The sequence below is a fragment of the Cervus elaphus genome, chromosome 10 (genome assembly GCF_910594005.1).
Source record: "Cervus elaphus chromosome 10, mCerEla1.1, whole genome shotgun sequence".
In the NCBI taxonomy this organism is placed as follows: domain Eukaryota; kingdom Metazoa; phylum Chordata; class Mammalia; order Artiodactyla; family Cervidae; genus Cervus; species Cervus elaphus.
The window spans coordinates 48471947-48491333 of record NC_057824.1 but is presented as its reverse complement, the minus strand read 5'-3'; the positions used below and the strand labels follow the sequence as shown (position 1 = coordinate 48491333).

At 47.0% G+C, this 19387-nt stretch overlaps 1 protein-coding gene and 1 pseudogene across 6 annotated transcripts in view; both read left to right on the top strand.

The window, feature by feature from the left end:
• The window catches only part of CUX1 (cut like homeobox 1), a 348569-nt gene that overhangs the window by 202471 nt on the left and 126711 nt on the right, over positions 1 to 19387 (top strand). For all 6 annotated transcript variants that reach the window (XM_043915056.1, XM_043915055.1, XM_043915053.1 and 3 more), the window contains 4 exons: positions 5950 to 6087; positions 9875 to 9998; positions 13663 to 13739; positions 15459 to 15525. In XM_043915056.1, coding sequence (XP_043770991.1) covers positions 5950 to 6087; positions 9875 to 9998; positions 13663 to 13739; positions 15459 to 15525 — 406 coding nt within the window. The remainder of the gene's footprint in view (positions 1 to 5949; positions 6088 to 9874; positions 9999 to 13662; positions 13740 to 15458; positions 15526 to 19387) is intronic.
• Positions 17313 to 17432, top strand: LOC122702335 (annotated as a pseudogene).

Below are 19387 nucleotides of genomic sequence, written 5' to 3'. Positions count from 1 at the left end.
TGGTGCCAGTTAATCTGTCATAGTCAGCAGTGGAAATCTCTAAGTTTTGTCCATTTTGTTCTTGGTTTCAATGACTGCCATAAATGGCTGGAAAAGATAACTCACAAAGATACATAAAACCAAACCAAACCAGTACATTATTAGCGATCTTTACAAAAACATGATTTATACCTTTGAAAGCTGCATACCAGTTTGAGAAAATATTAGTTGAAGTTCAGGTAGTAAATTTTTATTTACCCTGGTATTCAATTTTTCTTGCTAACTAGTCGGAAGATACTGTATTTTTTTATACCATCAACAAATGGGTTTGAAACTCCTTTTGATAAATATTTCTTCAGGTTTGAGTTAATTGATAATAGGTAACATCTGTTGAATATTAACTCCATGCCTGGCTGTGTATACACATATTGTGGTGATTAATCCTTACAACAACTTAATGATATTGGCACAATTATTATGCCCACTTTATAGATGAAGAGAGTAAGATATGGAGATATTAAGTAGCTTCTCTAAGGTTGCACATCCAGTAACTGGCAGAACTGAGATTCAGTAGCATGTAGTATGGCCCACACTCTAAACCGTTTCTCTCTACTCCCTCTTGTTTGATATGAGGCATTGAGATATTTTTTTGTAGACAATGTTGTCTTTGCCCATAAGTTTATGTGATGATGGGAACATTTCCAAATATCCACTTTTAGAATGCTGTCTGTAGATGAGTTTCATTCAAGAAGCAGTTCCCCCCCCCCCACTAAGTATTAAAACATCACATTTACTTCGAAGACATAGATTATGTGTTTATATTTTTTTAAATGTCTGCTAGGCAGCATATTACTGATAGCCATCTGCCACTACAGAACAGGGCAGCTCATTTAGAACACTTAGCTTTTTAAAAGAAAATTGTATAACTCATCTTTAAGCTTGAAACTCTTAAATACTTTGCAACTAGAAAACCAACAAACCCTTTCATGGCACGGCAGCTTCCCTCTCATGCCTCAGTGGCTCATCTTGCGAGAGTCCTGTTCTCTGAGGGCTTTGTCCGTCGCAATAGAGTTGAATCCACACTCAGTCCCTTTGCTCACGTAGACGCCATTTTTATGAGACTGACACACCGCCTGCTGTGCAGCGGGGCGTCTCCAACGCAGTAATTTCAGCTCTGAGATTCAGTGCGATTCTTCTTCCCATTGTCTCTCTCCCTCTCTCTTTTGTTCATATCTTTCTGTAAATCTTTGCGCTCAGGGATCCCGCTCTGGCCACTTGTCCTTTGCCACTTCCCCTTCCTTTCTTCATACCTCGCCAGCTTCTCTCTGGCCGTGCATATGCCTCCTCACACTCACCCCTGGACCTCTGCATAGCTGTTCCCTCTACCAAGAGCCTCCACGTTCTCTCCTCTCCAACATCCAGATCTCAACCCCAGGGTCACCCCCTCAGAGTCCCTCGCTGTCCCTCTGTCTCCAGGGCCCGTTCCCCATTCTCCACACCCTGTCTCCTCTCATCTTCACGCTTGGCAGTCCTGAAAACACCCTGTTTGGTTTGGTTTTGCTGTCTGTCTGTCTCCCACGCTTCAGTAGAATGTCAAGTCTTTGAGAACAGGCATTTTGTCTTGTTCACGGTCATGTCCCCCCAGCACCTGGCACAGTACTGATGTCTGAGTGTGTGTGCGTGGGTGCCAGCAGTTGGACTGAACTGTTTCTGTGGCTGCACCTGGCCCTCCCCTGCTTCTAGCTCCATGCTGTTCCTTCCATGTGAATTTACTGCCCCAAAGTCTCCACAGGTCTAAACTCTGGCTCTTTTAAAAAAAAGTCTAATTTTCCTGGTTTCTCCATCTGGAAACGGTCTTCCATTTGGCCCTCTTTGCTTTATATTTGTTGTTTGTGAACATGGTTTATCTCTGTGAGGTTGGGCCTGCCTGATTCACCTGGATGTCCACCCCAGTGTCTTACCCAGAGCAGACAGATGCTTAGGACAGACTTGTTATATTAGTACTTGAAGAGACAGTATAATTTAGTTGGCTGCTGGAACAGGAAGCAGAAATCTTAATTAGACTTTTGCATACCTGTTTGCCTGGCCGACTTCTCTCCTCCCTGTGTTCCCTGAGTGAGACGCCAGCGCCTGACACGCTGCAGGGCCCCCTCCCCATCGACCTCTGGCTGTGATGGCTAGAATTAACAAGATAATGTCCCATGTACTTAGGCGGAGGTGCTGAATACATGCAGGTGACGGTCTTGTTGTTTGTTATAATTGCATTCTTTTGAGTCCTGTGTTGCATAATGAGCTATAGCATGCCTCAAAGAGCGTTTCAGGAATGAACTATGAAATGGCTGTAGAACACTTTGCAAGTTTGTTGCGTCGGGAGCATGGCAGCGGCAGTGAAGCGCGTTGACTAGGAGGTGGCAGGGATTTCGTGTGTTCCTGTTCCACGGATGGGTGTGTGCGCTCACCTCCCCCAGACAGTTCCCTAATGGAGCTGCTGAGACGGGCGGCTTGTGACGTTCAGAATAAGACCTAACAATACTTGTGTGGGGTTTAAATGGCATTGGAAATCATTAACGAGACAAAAAGCTATGATTTCCCCTAGATTAACATGCAGGCTGGGGTTTGGCATGCCGAAATTCATTGTTTTGGTCTCTAGCCCAAACATGCTAGAGTCATTATATTGTCATGTGGTAATTAGCTGTTCCTTTAATACAAGTAATAAAAATTAAGCCTAAGAGGTACTTTAGCAATGCCTTTTACATAATCCAAAACAATATTCAAATGCTGTAGGCGTTGAGTCATTCAACTGTACTGTAGTAAAGTTTGACGTTTAATGCATAGAGATGTTTGAATCCAGTTCATTCTTTATTCTTTGACCAGTTTTGCTACTTAGGCGTTAACCTTTAATCATGTTAAATTAAATATACATGCCATAATGAATAATTATGAGCATGCCAGAATTTTCATTTACAATATAATGCTTTGAAAATTTGTCTAAAGGTCCTAGTTACCATTGACTTGACAGTGTGCATGCTATTTTTATATGTCACTGAATTCCTTGCTGAATCAAATGAGGGAAAGTATTTTTTTATTCGAAGCAGACACAGTGGGTCCTGGCTTCTTAAAAGGAATGGACTGGAAGAGTTGTCAGCAGAAGTTTTGGGGATGGAGGGCAGTACACTAGCTTAGCTCTTCAAAAATATAATTTGGACTGGCAGTTGTGCCGGGAAGCCTACAGGAGTTGACGTTCATAGAATTTAATAGAAGCACAGTGGTTCTCCTCTCCTCAGTTCTTCTCTGATCTCTGTTTCAAGTTCAAGTTGTCATCGTACGTGGAGGGAGCCAAGGGCATGCTGCTTTATCTCCTTCAGGCCATTTGCCCAGCATGAGACCATGGTGGGAGAGGAGAAGGGGGTGGAAAGGTGTCCAGGGAAGATACTGAAATTTAAAAATAAAAAGCTGCACCTGAAATGTTCTGAGGATGTTCATTCTATAGTATTATTGCCACTCCTACTAACAAGGAACCATATCCCTGAAATAGCTTTTGAGATCTACTTTATTTTTTTTTTTTGAGATCTACTTTAATATAAATATTTTAATGCTGATAAAAATAATCATGAGAGGTCACAAATGAGAAAGCAGTGATGTAGTCATAAGCTGTATATACACCCAGAATCAGTGCCCAGCCTCTGGGGTTTCACTTGATGAACGGCGTTGGACGCTGTACTGGACGAGCCCTGGGGCCTGCGTTTTGTAAACCCCATGAAGACACTGGCATCTCAGAGTGCTCCTGGCTCCTGGTGGCTGTGCCAACTGAGGCGTGGTAGGCCGAGCCCTCCCTTCCAGGAACCAGGGGTGGTCTGAAAAATTAACAGCTCTGGTATTTGAAAATTAAGTGAGCGCTTGAATATATACCCTTGTTGATCCACTGGGCTTGGTGTTTAGCATTCCTCACCCAGAGACTAAATCTTTGCAGCCGTCTCACAAGTGATGCTGGCGTCCATACCAGAAATATCTTCCGTAATCTCTTCTAAGCCCAGCAGACTCGGGTATGCTTCTGCTCTGACAGGGCCCGAGGGTCCTAGAGGAAGTGCCCCACTGGGGCCCGGCAGGTGGATTATAAGTGCAGCAGAAATAAAAATAAAGACCCAGTTGATGCCAGAAGAACATTTAATATATCTCCATTTTGTGCTGAATTAATGGTAAAGGCAAAGACCTCACTAGTACCGTAAATTTCTATGTCCACCGTGTCCAATTTTAGGTCCAAATCCGTTAGAGGAATTGGAACCCCTTCCAGGGCCCGAGAATGGGCTCTTGTCTAACACTCGGAAATGAATTGTCCTGGGAGACACACATGCTGACAAGCAAGAGACTTCGTTGGGAAGGGGTGCCCAGGAAGAGAGCGTCAAGGTCGGGAGCCCAGGAGAACCGCTCTGCCACGTGGCTCACAGTCTCGGGTTTTCTGGTGAGGGGATTCGTTTCCAGGCTTCTGGCCAGTCATTCCAACTCAGGGTCCTTCCTGGTGGTGCACGCTTTGCTCTTCCAAGATGGATTCCTACGAGGACTCTGGGAGGTTGGTAGGACATACGGACTGGCGTCTCCTCTCTCCTTTGGACCCTTCCCGAATTCTTCCAGTGGTGGTAGCTTGTTAGTTTCTTATCAGGACCTCCTGTTGTAAGATTATTCATGTCAAGTGGTTACTATCGTCTCTGGGCCAGGATGGGTGGTTTCAGTCAGTGGTTTACCTAATTAATCCAGTTTTTTTGTAAGGAATCTGAAGGTGGGTAGCACATTGAATTGTCTATAAGACCTCTCATAACTGGCCTAGATCTCCATTCTCCTACTGTTTGTACTATAACTAGCCGTGGGGTAGCCTCCTGGCTGGCTGGCTCAGTGGCCCGGTACAGGTCACCATGGCTCGGTCACCAGCTATGCCTCTCACAAAAGGCAGAGCCACCATGAGCAGAAACTCAGGGTTCTCCTGTCTTCAGATCACCAGCTAGTAAACCCTGACTGTCTCCTGAGCGTGCTTCATCAGTTAAAGGATGGCCATGACAGAAAATGGTCCTGTCCTGAATAGGGGATTATCTTACAAGAGCCCCCCTCAGGGGACCTTCCTCATTGGAAGGATGATCACTGATCTCACAGACCTAGGTCTGAGTTCTCTCTGCCTCCTGTTGTTATTGTTGCCAAGTCATTCTGACTCTTTGCAACCCCATGGACTACAACCCACCAGGCTCCTCTGTCCATGGCATTTCCCAGACAAGAATTCCAGAATGGATTGCCATTTCCTGCTCCAGAGGATCTTCCCGACCCAGGGATCAAACCCACGTCTCCTGCATTGGCAGGCAGATTCCTTACCACTGAGCCACCAGGGAAACCCCTCTGCCTACTAACCAACTGGAAACCTGGACACATCACCCTGCCTCCCTGAGCTTTAGTTCCGACTTCTGTGTAAAGAATGAGATCCATTTCACACATCTCTCTCCCAGGATTGTCCTCGGGCTCAAATGAGAAAATGTCTGTAAAAAGTGTTCTGTGATGAGCAGATTCTCTCCAGGTAGCAGGTGTCATTACCAGCTTCACAAGAATTATTAGAAACCTGAGGCTTTCAGTGCCTTCTCCAAGCGGGTGCTGGGTGATTTTTCCAGGCTCCCCCACTACCCCTGCCTGCCCCACCAGCCACCGTGTTTATGTCTCTCTCTTCCAATCAGATCAGGGAATGAAAAATCCTTCAAGTGTCACACCAGGTCAGGGCAGTGGGCAGATCCCAGGGAGCCCATGGTCAATCTCACCCCATTCTCATGTACTGGGTTCTACCCGCACATCCCTTAGTGGCTGCAGAGACGAACCCTGTCCACCCAGCGGGGCCCCGGGAAGCTGACAGCCTGGGAGCCAGGTGACCTGCTCCAAGCCTCTGCAAGGGTGGCTCAAGCGTGTCCGGAGGAGGGTGACCCGTGTGTCCCTCTCTTGCAGACCCCGTTCCCGCGCTGGACCTTGGGCAGCAGCTCCAGCTCAAAGTGCAGCGCCTGCACGACATTGAGACGGAGAACCAAAAGCTTAGGGAAACTCTCGAAGAGTACAACAAGGAATTCGCTGAAGTGAAAAATCAAGGTTGGTGGAAGATGTGTTTGTTCCTTACTTTTTCTTTTCTTTCTTTTTTCTTCTGTTCCTTTTTTTTCTGTTCTTTTCTTTCTTTCTTTCTTTTTTTTTTAAATTACTTTACCCATACTGTTGGGACTAGCTCTGATTGTCACCTATGTCATAGAGTCCGGGCGGGGCATTACAGAGAGAAAATAACACTTAGCTATTGAGAAGGAAAGCTTTTCCTCCACACTATGACCACATATGATTTTATTGCCTCCCTGATGGGACAGATTCGGAGTCTTTAAAAGTTCTTCCTGAATCATCGTGTGATAGGGTCTGCCTTTAAAAGACGGATGTGTTGCCTGCGGGTGGCACCTGTCAGACAGCTTATGATCAAAGGGCCACATCCAGTAAGTGGTTTAATAATTGCTGCCAACACATTAAGGCTTTAGACGAAGGCTGCATGTCCCCACACTTAAGAACCCCCGTGTCCTCGTCAGCGTCGCCTGTTCCATGACGAATCTAACGGAGGAAAACAAAATTTAGCCTCTTGGTGTGGTTGTCCAGCTGTCAACAAGGAGAGAGGGCAAAGGTTGCCTGGCTTTTCCTGCCAAGGAAGACTAGAGAAATCTCTCCTAGACCTAAGATCCAGATGTGTCCCAGTCAGGCTTCCATGTCTCAGAGAAAAGCCGCCGCCCCATCTGACAACCGCAGCAGGTCTCTGAGCCAAGTCCAAGTGGAAATGAACCTCTTTGGTTTTGTTTGGGGTGTGGGTGAGGAAGGTGACAGAAAAGAGAGCAGCCTGCTTGAGGGACTTCCCCTGAGGGCTACAGAAGGAATTACTTGATGACGATTTTTAAAAGCATCCTTGGAGGACTTCCCTTGGCAGTCCCAGTGGTTGAGACTTCACCTCCCAATGCAGAAGATGTGGGTTCACTCCCTGGTTGGAGAGCTAAGATCTCACCTGCCTCACAGCCAAAACATAAAACAGAAACAATACTGTAACAAATTCAATAGACTTTAAAATGGTCAACATCAAGAGCAATCTTTTTTAAAAAAGAAAGGAAGAGAGGCTTTTTAAAGAAAAATTTAAAAATTAAGAGCATCCTTGGGTTCTGAGACCTTTGGACCCAGGCTGGCAAGGAGGGATCATCCACGGAAAGGACCCAGGAAGAGGCAGGACAGTCCAGGCCTGAACACTGTGGGCAACAGGCCTGAAGGCCCCGTCCTGGAGGATGCCCCCTCATCCTGGCCCCACAGGGAGCGGAGAGGCTATGGACTGGAGAGATAGCTCGGTCCTGCTGGGGAGCAAGGTGTGGACTTAGGAGGTGGGGGGGTCCAGTGAGAGAAGTGCTCCCTCCCGGCTCTGGTCAGAATCACCCACGCTCAGGGGAAAGAGAACCCAGAAATTCTGGTTCTGCAGCACAACCCGAAGGGGGAGCGCTTGTTGTTTCCTTCCAGCGACCCCTGCCATCTTATTTTGATAGATCCACCACCTGGGTTTCCGTCAGTTTGGTTTGATTCTGGTGGAAGGCGTGCTGCCCCTCCCCACCTGCCTCACCACCCACCCCACCCCAGGGGCCAGTTGCCCAGTGTGAGGCCATCGCCTCCCACAAAGGTCTCACCTGATGGGCATTTTCAAATGAAAGGCAGAGCCCAAGGGTCTTTCCTGGCGGTCCAGTGGTTAGGACTCCATGCTTCCATTGCAAGGGGCACGGGTTCAATCCCTGTTTGGGGAACTAAGATCCCACAAGCCCTGAGGCGCAGCTAAAAAAGTAGAAACGCAGAGCCCATGCCTTAAGAACAAAGGCTCCAAGGCTGGCAGACCGGGCCAGGGTCCCTTGGTTGCCACCACTTTGCAGTGGGAGCAGAGCTCTTGAGTGTCCTCTGCTCCTCTGCACTGCTCGCCCTGCCCTCCCCCTAAGCTAACCGCCCCCCCACCTCGCTCCACTCACATGGAGGGGCACAGCCGGGACACACCCAGGGCAGTGTCCTGGCCCCAGGCCCAGGTACCAGAGGAGGGACAGAGGCTCCAGGACAAGTCACCCCTGGCTTACCAAGCAGTCTGCCCTGGGTGGGGGTGGTAAAGGGACCCCACCAGACCGAGTGGAGCTCCCAGCTAGCACCCCAAACTCCTCTGGAAGGAGCGTAGGTGGGTCAGGAACTGCCCAGATGTCTCCAACCCATTGTTCAAAGCAGAGATGCCGTCTGTTTATAGCCCGTAGGCTGTCGACTAGAGAGCATATGCAGGTGTTTCCAGAGGTGACCTGTCATGTGCCTGTTTTGGACACGCTCCACTCCCTCCCAGCCTGCACCCCTTCACTCGTGTATCACCAACCATTGTGCTTACAGGGCATTTCTTCCAAGCCTCAAACACTCAGCCCGAGAGGCAGGAAGCCCCCTATTCGTCTCTCAGATGCCTTGCCAGGGTCACTGGTCTTAATTCCCTTTCTCTTCCTCCCAGGAGATCCCCCTGGTTTCATTTAAAGAATAGTGCCAGTTTCTTATTTTAGCAAAAGAGCCTCTAGCTTTTCTCCAAAAGCCACGTGGGCACGAACGCCCGGCTGTCAAGCTCCTGCCTGGGCCAGCGTGTCCATGCAGCTCAGGGAGTGGAAGCCAACGTGAGTGACAGCCCAAAGGGCCAAGGCCACCAGTCCAAGCACTTACATGAGCAGAGACCTGGCAGGCGACCTTGTCACGTGACCCTGGGGCCCTGTTGTCGCAGCCCCTTCGTGGCCTTACCCTGCTCAGCCCACTGAGCACCCACCGTGTCGGGTGCTGGGACCTCCAAGGCACTCAGTCCTGCCTCCTGTGCGGTGGATCCTCATCTGAGCAAGCGTATTCCCTCAAGGGCTTTGCTCACCTTGGAGCTGGGGCTGCAGTACTCGGCCGGGGGCCGGCCAGCCCCCCCAATGGGGTGGGGGTGTCCATGTCGAGGCAGGTAGAGCGATGCTGCCCTAGCCACCAACGGATCTGAGTTAGGACCCTGCCCTGTTCATTGCATCTGCTCTTGTGTTCCCATTTTGGGCCCATAAAGCAACTGTCATAAACACACACTTGGTGGAGAGGGGATCCTGGGCTTTCCAGGGGGGGCCCTGCCACCCAGGAAGCCCTGTGTCCTGAGCACCAGACACCACAGGGCTTCATCTCACAGCACTGCTGCCTCCCCCCGGCACTCGCTCTCCCTCCGACGTGGCTCCCCTGGGCCCTAAGTCATCTACTCTGCACACGCAGCCCAGGTCTGCCAGACTCTGACCAGGGTGGAAGGTGCTCTTGGCATCCAAGCTCTGGGACTAGTCCCTTCCAGCCAAGGAGACGTGCCCCGGATCCACTTAGTGCACCATGTGTCTCATCACTTGTGAAACAGCAGGGCTGCAGCCCACAGCCAGGGTGGTCTGTAGGCTTCTTCCAAAATGTGCACACAATTATGAACTGTTGTCTTTGTAAGAAAGTACTTAAACCTGCACTAAAACATTATTAATCTTCCCTCAGTAGAAGACTAATTTCAAATTCATCAATAAGATGATATTATATTTTAGCATTGATTTCCCCCCCTTTTTCTTAAGTTGTATTAGAGACATAGTTCTTATTCCCAGCAAAATCCATTGATCCTCCTCAACCTAAATGTTTAAAGTTCAATTTAACATTTAGGGAGTAAAAGGTCTCCGAAGGGACTCGTAACCATTGATTTTGTGTCAGAGTTGAAGAGCTAAAGTTTAAAACACACCGATCCTCCTAGGTTACAAAAGCCTAGTATATATAGCCTTGTGGAACCATGCTTCTCTTACTGGAGTTTTTTTCCCCCCTTCTGCAGAGGTTACGATAAAAGCACTTAAAGAGAAAATCCGAGAATATGAACAGACTCTGAAGAACCAGGCTGAGACCATAGCTCTCGAAAAGGAACAAAAGTTACAAAATGATTTTGCAGAAAAGGAGAGGTGAGCATGTTTTGGGGTCTGCAGGCACCCATGTGCGGATGTAAGGTTTTACTTGTTTATATCACAAGACAAGTTTTGTTGTTTTGTTTTGTTTTGTTTTTTTTCATAAAGCAATCCCATGAAATAAGCCCAGGTTGGAAACCAGAATCCTAGGAGCTCTAAGGCAGTGGCATCCAACCTTTCTGGCACCAGAGACCAGTTTCGTGGAAGATAGATTTTCCACAGAATTAGGGAGGTGGGGATCGGATGGTTTCAAGATGATTCAAGCACATTCCATTTATTGTGTGCACTTTATTTCTCTTATTATTAAATCAGCTCTACCTCAGATCATCAGGCGTTAGATCCCGGAGGTTGGGGATCCCTGCTCTAAGGCACAATTTTGTTTGAAAACCATAGGTGTCCCTTGTTCTGTTATTTGTAAGATGGGCTTGAATAAAGTGTAACAGTCTCTCCCCATTGGTGAATGGGGTGTCTGGTGGTCCAAGGGTGTGTCTGTCGGGGCTGCGTGAGGTGGAGCTTGAGCACGAAGCTTGTGTGGTTGACACATGGGGCTGTACCCGAGGTGAGATGAGAGGGGCAGGATGGTCCCCTGCTGCCTGTCCTCTCTAGGAAGCCTTGGGTGACCCCGAGCTCCTACTACCTTCTTCAGTGGAATTTTAGTATTTAACATCTCCCTCTGTCTCTGTCTATCTCTCGCACACACGCACACAATATCTTGGTTTGTTGGCATTGGTATCAGTAAAATATGTTCATGAGTGTTAGGTTTCCACTGGCCTGCTTCACCCAAAACTTTGCCACAAATAACAAGTTGGGTTTTCAGCTAGTGTGACGACCTAATGAAAGTTAGCTTCCTGTGAAAACCATAAGGACTGTTGAAGTCACCAATTCAAATTGCACAAGTCAGGCTCTCAGAACTTTGGTGAAGCCAAGGTGTAAAAATTTCAGCCTGCCATGGAGAATCCTGAGACCATTAATGAGAGGCTTGCACTACATGTCTGGTTACAAGTGAGAGGCAGGCCCACGATGGTGCCCTGTGGCTGTTTCCTGTGGACTCGGAAGCAGCTGCTCAGACTTCCATGAGGCAGGCCGGTGGAGCTCTCGGGCGTCAGTAAGGCCTCTCTGAGGCACCGTGAAGCTGGCTTCATTCAGAAAAGAGGAAGAATGCCTGCTGCACTCACTGCCAGGCCCTCTCGGGGCATCGTCTCACCTAGTGCCCAGGACAGACCTGCCGAGCCGACGGTCTCATTTTTCAGGTGGAGAGACCAGGCCTCAGGTTAGGGACCTGCCCCCACTCTCCCACCCAGGCACCCAGAGGTGGGGCCGGAGCCCAGCCCACCGCTGTACCCTGGCCTCCCAAGGTCCTTGCTGCAGGACCAAAGCCAGTCCCTCAGGTCAAGCCCAGCTCTGCAGGGAACGCCACACCCGTACTGCTGGGAGAGCCCCACAGAGTCAGGGCTCAGGATGAGTGGACTTGCGACTTAGCAGGTGTGGAACTGCGGCTAAATATGTCTCCTCAGAAAGTACTTTATGCCCAAAGAGATTTCTCACCATATTACTGAAAACTGGGGGACAGGGGCCATGCAAGTCATTGAAATGCCCTGCCAACAAGAAATGGATACATAAGAGATAGTTTTGTTGAATTTGCAGTAACCCCAGAAATGTACCTGGCATAATATGGAGTGAAAAATGCATAATACAGAATTATAGACAATGTGGTTACATCTGCACAAAGTCATGCTTTATAGAAGTGTTACAATAAATTCCTATAGAAATTTAATATTATTAAGTTGATTTTTCAAATTAGGTTAAAAGATTGATTATATTGAAAGATACAAATAGTTGACAACTGGGGGTGGGGGATAAAGCTAGATCTTTATCTCATTCTTTACCAAAATATTGAAATTGATTAGGGTTTAAATGTCAGTAATTAAATCATATACATATGGGAAGAAAACATGGGCATTTACTTTGTTTTTAATGATTTTGGAATGGAGAAATCTTTCTAAGCATTTATATATTTTCTAAGAAAATTTATATAAATACGACTGCCTAAAATTTCATACAGACTTTTAAAAACAAATAAAGATGAATAACATTTTTAAACCATCAAAAAACTGGGAAGAAATATTTGCACCATGTAAAAGAAAGGGCTAATTTTCCTTGCAAACAAAGAGCTCTTAAAAGTTAATAAGAAAAAGTCAGCACTACAAAAAATGGGCAGAGGAGAGGAGCAGACAGTTCATACAAAGAGAAATTCTCAGCTTTATTCCACAGTAAAACTAAGTTTAGTTTTATCCAGTGTTGTCACAGCAGAACACTCGAATGTTGTTGGCAAGAGTTTAAATTGGTGAGGTTCTTTTTGTTGGAAAGTTTCTGAATATCTATCAAAACAACAAAAACAATTGCACATACCCTCTCTCCTTGTAGTTCCTCTGTTTGAATTTTATTCAACGAATTCACTGTCAGAATTATGCAACAATACCTATGATGATCACTGTAGAATTGTTTAGTAGAAAGAAATTTGATAAGTCATCTAAATGCCCAGAGAAGCTGAGTGGAGTCAGTTATTTAATAAGAATGGGAAAGAGCTATATATGCTAGGGTAGACTATTTCCACAGTACTGAGATAAGTGAAAAAGCTAGCTACCGGATAGCACATGTGCCCTGATCCCTTTTGTGTGAAAAGAAAGGGTTTTCTGTTTATATACATTGTAATATATCACATCTGAGTTTATATTATGCTACAGTACATTACATATTACATTGTATTTCTATAAATAAAGAAAAATTCTAAAGAGCTACAAAAGAACTCTATCTGAGGAGTGCAAATAGAGCCAAGATATAGAAAGAACATTTTACCTTCCATAATATTTGTGGGTTTTTTTTTCAACACAGAGCATTTATTAGCTTTATAATTGAAATAGGTGCAAATTCGAGCAGTGCTTTTCCACAGATGATGGAAATTTGGGTGTCTTTTTTTAACTGTGCCATTTCTACTTTTCCATATTCCCAGGTTTCTTCTTCATGAGAGCATGTGTTACATTCAAACGATGTAAAAATAATAAACTTATTTTTAGAGATTTTTCTGCCGATGAGGAGGAAAGAATGCTATTTATTGACCAGGGAATTCATCTGGAGATCCTGGGAAATATAAATACATGGAATGTGGCTGCAGACATTCAGCATGTCCCCATTAGGTATTAGCCTTGCATTCGCATTCCATTCTAACAGAAATGGAGCAGCTGTCACATCTCTTCAGTACATCCTTTATTCCAACAAATTCCTTCATTGTGTCAGCAAAATGTAAATGCATCATTCTTTCGGGCTAACTTCAGGAAACAATGAGTGCGTGATGATTTTTCTTTTCTTTCTTTTTTTAAAATAACTGGCATTTCAAGAATAAGCTGCATTTAGGATAGCCTTCTACATCAATTGCCTCGCATCAGGTCCCACAGGAAGTACACCTCCCCTGGAGGGTGACGTGTGGGTAAGAGTCAGGGGGTTAAAGGTCAGGGCATCAGGGCTCGTGGCGTTACTAGTGGTACCTTGCCGCACGCCTGTCACCAGTTGTGTAAAGGCAGCTCATGGCCATAGTTCCAGAACCACAAGACATGTGAGCTGCTCAACAAGATGACCAATCTGACTTCCTCCTCTTCCTTTTCAGAAAGCTGCAGGAGACCCAGATGTCCACCACCTCAAAGCTAGAAGAAGCCGAGCATAAAGTCCAGACTCTGCAAACAGGTGTGCTATTCTGCCTGCCCGTCAGGCTGCTGCCAGCCAAACTGACCCAGGACAGGCTTCCTCCACCTCCCAGTCCCTGCAGGTCCCCCTGACACCTGTCGCCCCGCCACTGTGGTGAGCCTGGAGGAGGGAGGGAGCCAGCCCACACCCCAGTGTGCCTCAGACACCACCCGCCCCCCCAACCCTGCCCCTTCCCACCTCGGCTGCGTGAGTCACCCACCACTCTGAGTCCTGCTCGGCAAGGTGGGAGGCTGCGAACTCCATTTACATCACTGCCAGGAACCATCCTTTCTTCCTGCTCTTTTTCCAACAAACTCATCTAAATCACCGAACTGTCAAGGGCTGACTTGTCATTTGGAATGATAATGGGGGAAAAAACCATTATTTCTACCCTGTGAGGTTAAGGAGAACAGTAATAGCAGACCTTTAAAACTGCAAAAGTACCCAAAAATCTTTGCTCAGGTTTTTCTTTAAACTTCTTTTTGCCTTTTTTTTCTTTTTGTTCTGAAAGAGAAATGGGACTATATATTTAATTTAAATGTGGAAAAATAACAGAAGACATCATAATCCAAGTTTAAAAAAAAAATGACAGAGTGGGAGAAAATAATCACAACAAATTCAGACACATAAGATCCCCCAAATATAAAGATCACCCGAAAGTCAATAAAAATAGATGAACAGTCCAGGAGAACAAGGGGCTAAGGATGGAAACAGGCAGTTTACAGAAGAAACACACAGCCAATACACATATGAAAAAAATGTTAATTTTGAACGGACAGGGAAATGCCAATTAAATCAGCAAAAGATTGTTTTGCCTGTCAGACTGTCAAAAAAAAGTTTTTAATTGATAATATCCAATGTTGGTGAGAGTATAGGAAAAAAATCACGCTCTCAGTATCGATGGGAAAGTAATTGCCTCTTGGGAGGCCAGCTGGGTAGTATTTATCTGAAGTTGGAACGTCCCAGCTACTTACCCAGCACCTTCCCTTCAAGGTATCCTGATGCCCTGGGCCCATGGCAAGCCCTGTACAGGAGCTAAATTGTTACTGTCACTGTCATGCCCCAATATAGAGAGATTTCCATGCTTCTGCTCAGGGCAAAGTGCAAATCTCAGAAGATGTTTGTATCATCCTATTTACGAGTGCATGTGTGTTATTCAGTCAGTCATATCCTACTCTTTGGGACCCCATGGACTGTTTCTCACCAGGCTCCTCTGTCCATGGAATTCTCCAGGCAAGAATACTGGAGTGTCACTGGAAAAAAAAAAAAAAGAATACTGGAGTGAGTTGCCATTCCCTTCTCCAGGGGATCTTCCCAACCCAGGGATCAAACTCTGGTCTCCTGCATTGCAGGCAGATTCTTTACCGTCAGTATTTATGGGGGGGTGGGGGGGAGGGTAAAAATATACATATGTTATATATTTTTAATTTATGGGAGTGGGTAAAAATAAAATATATATATGTATATACACTTAAACATATATGCAATTATATATGGAAATATTTTTTAAATAGTGAAATTTATTTAAAAGCAGGAATTTACCTAATTAGAGGCTCATGGGATGAAATGAAGCAGCAGTGGAAGGGGATTGTTCTTTTCCATTCTGTGATACTTTTGTAATCTTTGCCTCCTTTGAAATGAGAATATGATTTTTTTCTTTCTGATTTAATAGGAACAATTAGTATCTTACATCATGATTTTATGTCCTCTGCCTTTCAGCCCTGGAAAAAACTCAAACAGAATTATTTGACCTGAAAACCAAATATGATGAAGAAATTACTGCCAAGTAAGTCTCTGCCCATCTCCCTCTGTCCGCGTGCATTTGGTCAGGTTGCTCCCAGTATTGCTAATCCATGAAAGATCTCCCTGCTTCGCCCTCCTGTTGATTGGCTTTGCAAAGTGGTACATGGTTTAGAAGATACTTGGTCTCTGAGCTGCTGTAAAGAACAGAGTGTCGTTCCCGTGACTTCCTTGCAGAAGTTTAAAAGCCAGGATGTGACAGTTAGCTGTGTCTGGTGCTCTCAGGACAGCCCTTCCAACTGACACTTTTTTCTTAATTATTGTGAAGCCGGGTCACCACTGTGCCTTTTTCTAAGAAATTTTGGGAAAGTGTCAGCACAGAGAAGATGTGATACTTGGGATGTTTTGTGGAGCTTGGTCTGTGGCAATAGCACCACGTTTTACCCGTGCCAAAGCCTCCACTCCCACACAGATGTATCTGTTCAAACCCCACCTGGGTGTCCGTTGCAGACACAAAGTGGGGGTGTGTACATCTTTGGGCGGGTCTATCAAGTAAAGGTCTTGTCGGGAGGGAATCAGTGATCCACTGCATGTTCCCTGTTGCCAGCCAGCAAGCAAGAAATAGCATTGACATAAATCAAGAAAGATAAAGAAGCAACAGATTGTTCCCTGAAAACGCCAGGCTAGCATCTGTACTACTTTTTCCTGTCCTGGGAGGCTCCTCCCATTTCCCCCAGACACCCGTCCACCACTCCCTACCCCACCCCACCCCATCCCCAACAGCTGTGTCTCCAATAGGACTCAGCTCCTGCTGTGCTCACACCAGGCCTCAGTGGGCACTGGTGGGTTTTGGGGGGTGGCTCTGAATAGCGCCACCTTCCTCCCCTGCTCCTGCTCCACGTGGGGCCCTGGTACTCAGCACTCCTCAGTCCGATCACCCTCACCCTTGACCTCAGAGGTTGCTGTTGGGCCAACTGCTCTCAGGGCACATGGTGGGGGGGTGGGGTGACCTTTGCCCTGGATTGTTTAGCAGCTTGAGACCTCAAGAGCCCAGCTACCTGGGCCAGGTGGTCAGAACCAATTTCAATCATGAGCAGAGAACCTCCTCACAGAGACTAAAACGTCCCAGTCAGTCTTGGTGGTTCTGGCCAAAGTGTTGGCATGTCTAATCCTGGTGGAACCCTCCACCCTCTTCTCCTAGCGTGCCGAAATGTGACTTCAGATGGTACAGAAAGGACTGGTTCTAAGGTTCCGTGACCCTTAAAATTACACTTTGAAAACTGGCAGTTCTGGTATTAACCCTTCTGATCCTAGGCATCACTGTCGATGGGCCACAGGCATGCCCTCCCCCCTGAACCCACAGCCTGAGAGTTCCTCACCCCTGTAAACATATCCTCTGAGGCACCACACCAACTGCTGTCCCCTTGGCCCTCCTAGGTGTCCATGTCTGGGTTTCCTCTTCTGCCAGCCATCTTTGTTTTTCTACTATTTCTGCTTAGACTTTATTCTACAACATAGATTGTTTTTCTCAGTAAATTTGATTTTTTTTTAATACTTTAACCTGGTACATAGTTCTAACCTTAGTTTATAGCATTTCTTTTCTAAAAGTTTAATCTGAAGATGTTCTGCTTATTCCTTGATTCATTCACTCTTATCCACATCATCTTGCTGACAAAATTCATAGGGACTTTGGGGGCTGATATGTTGGATTATTTGCTTAGTTTTTGTTAATTTATGTTTGTTAAACCACACCTCTTTCGAAAAGGCACAGATACATCTTGCATATCTACAGTCAACAAAGTTTGCTTTGTTATGCACTTAAAAAACTTTTTTGTCTCCAGCCATACCACCCTGAATGCACCCTATCTTGTCTGATCTCAGAAACTAAGCAGGGTCTGGGCCTGGTTAGTACTTGGATGGGAGACCTCCTGAGAATACTAGGTACTGTAGGCTTAAAAAAAAGAAGCAGCAGCTTTTGTACAGCCAACCAGTAAGCCCATCTAAGCCCGTGGTTTCCAAACTGTGGGTAGTGATTGTGAAATCTGTTTAGCAAGTGGCAACCAGCTAGCTGGGTCATAAGTAGGATATCAGGAAGGTGGTGACTGGGATGGCCCGGGGACAGGGGGAGGGAGGAAGGGCGTCTCCTCCCCATCCGTCGCCTTTCCTTGCTGTGCTTGGAGCCAGGGTGCAGTGCTCAAGGATGATTCCAGCCTCCCAGGTGGTCTGCTCCCTGGGAAGGGTCAGAGGTGCCTCCTGAGATGACAGGGTAATTTTCAGTCCTCAGTGTTGCCTTAAGTTACTGTTCGTAGATGCAGGGAACCAGCATAAGTCCATTCCTTAGCAGCCAGCTGCATCATTTGATGGTAAGATTGTTAAATCTCAGGTCACCTGAATCAGCAAGGCCACCCAGGAGAGCACCAGAGGCCAGTCCTTCTGACCCCGGACCTCTCCTTGAACTTATCAGAGCCCGCTGACCTCTGATAAGTGGCAGTAGTTGATGGAGGCTCAGGGAGAATCACCTCTAGACTACTTCCCATCATATCAGTGTATCTTAAGGCCAGAAACTGTTTTTTTTTTTCCCAAAAAAAATACAGATAAGTGAAAATCCACTCATTACTTCTGCTTTTTCATTGAACTAGAGTAAATGGAGGATAGAATCAAAAAACAAGGAGTCTGTTATTCTGTCATGTAAAATGCTTTGCCTCCAAACTGCGGCTGTTGTTACCACCCGCTGACGGGGCCACAGGTGCTCTCAGGGTGCGTCCCCGCCTGTGATCGTAGCAGGAAACCCTCGTCTCCTCAGACGAGTTGGGAGGCAGGGGTGCGGCGTGTACCTGGGCGCAGAGAGGCAAGCCAGATGGGCACAACCCAGATCCACTGTCAGCTCTGCTGACGTTCCTGGAGGCCCTCAGGGAGGATCAGGGAGAAAAGGCATTGCAATCAAGCGCCATCCCTGCTGTCGGGGGGACATTAGCATAGCATCTGCAGCATCGGGGTGTCCACAGAAGACAGACACCCCCCTCCAGCTAGGACAGTCAGGAGGGAGTTTAACATGGGCGCCACAGGGACAGGGAGGACCAGCTGCATCCCGGCACCCTGAGCAAGCACTGGCCAGGCCTCACTCCGCCTGTATTGGGAGGGAACAGGGCTCCAGGGCAGTACCAGCAACCCCTGACCTTACCCTCCTCTGGGCCCTGGCCAGGACTCCCCACTGCCAGGGGAGGACCAGGGGGAGAGGGAGCTGGTTAGGGGGAGAGGGAGCTGGTTAGGGGGATAGTGGGTCTCCAGTACAGGCCCCACCCAGCTGGAGCCAAAGGAAAGGCTGTCAAGGGGGCCTTCCTGTAGGCGGTGACCTGTGATTTGATGCACAAAGATGTGCTGGAGTCAGGGGTTGCTGGAGGCAAAGGAGCTCTGTCTGTGAAAACACCAGGCAGCAAGGCCAGTCACCTGGGGGACAAGCCTGGAGCTCCAACAGGCTGATCTGCCGGGCAGGTGGGCATGGTGGGCACCGGGCCTGGACAGAGACTCAGAAGGGGGTCAGCCCTGTTCAACTTTTTGTGACCCCATGGATTGTAGCTTCTGTCCATGGAATTCTCCAGGCAAGAACACTGGAGTGGGTAGCCATTCCCTTCTCCACGGGATCTTCCCGACCTAGGGATCAAACCCAAGTCTCCCACATTGCAGGCAGGTTCTTTACCGGTTAACCACCAGGGAAGCCCCAGATGGAGGTTAGCAATTCTAAATATTAATAGAATCAAACGTCTAACACAGGGCAGCTGAGGGCCCAACCCTTAGTGTAGATGGTTCCCAGAGGAAGTAATCCATAAAAAATGTAGAGAATGGCCTGAGATAATAATTGCTACTTTCTTTTAACTTCAGAAACAATCACTTCAGTCTTAGAGCTCCCA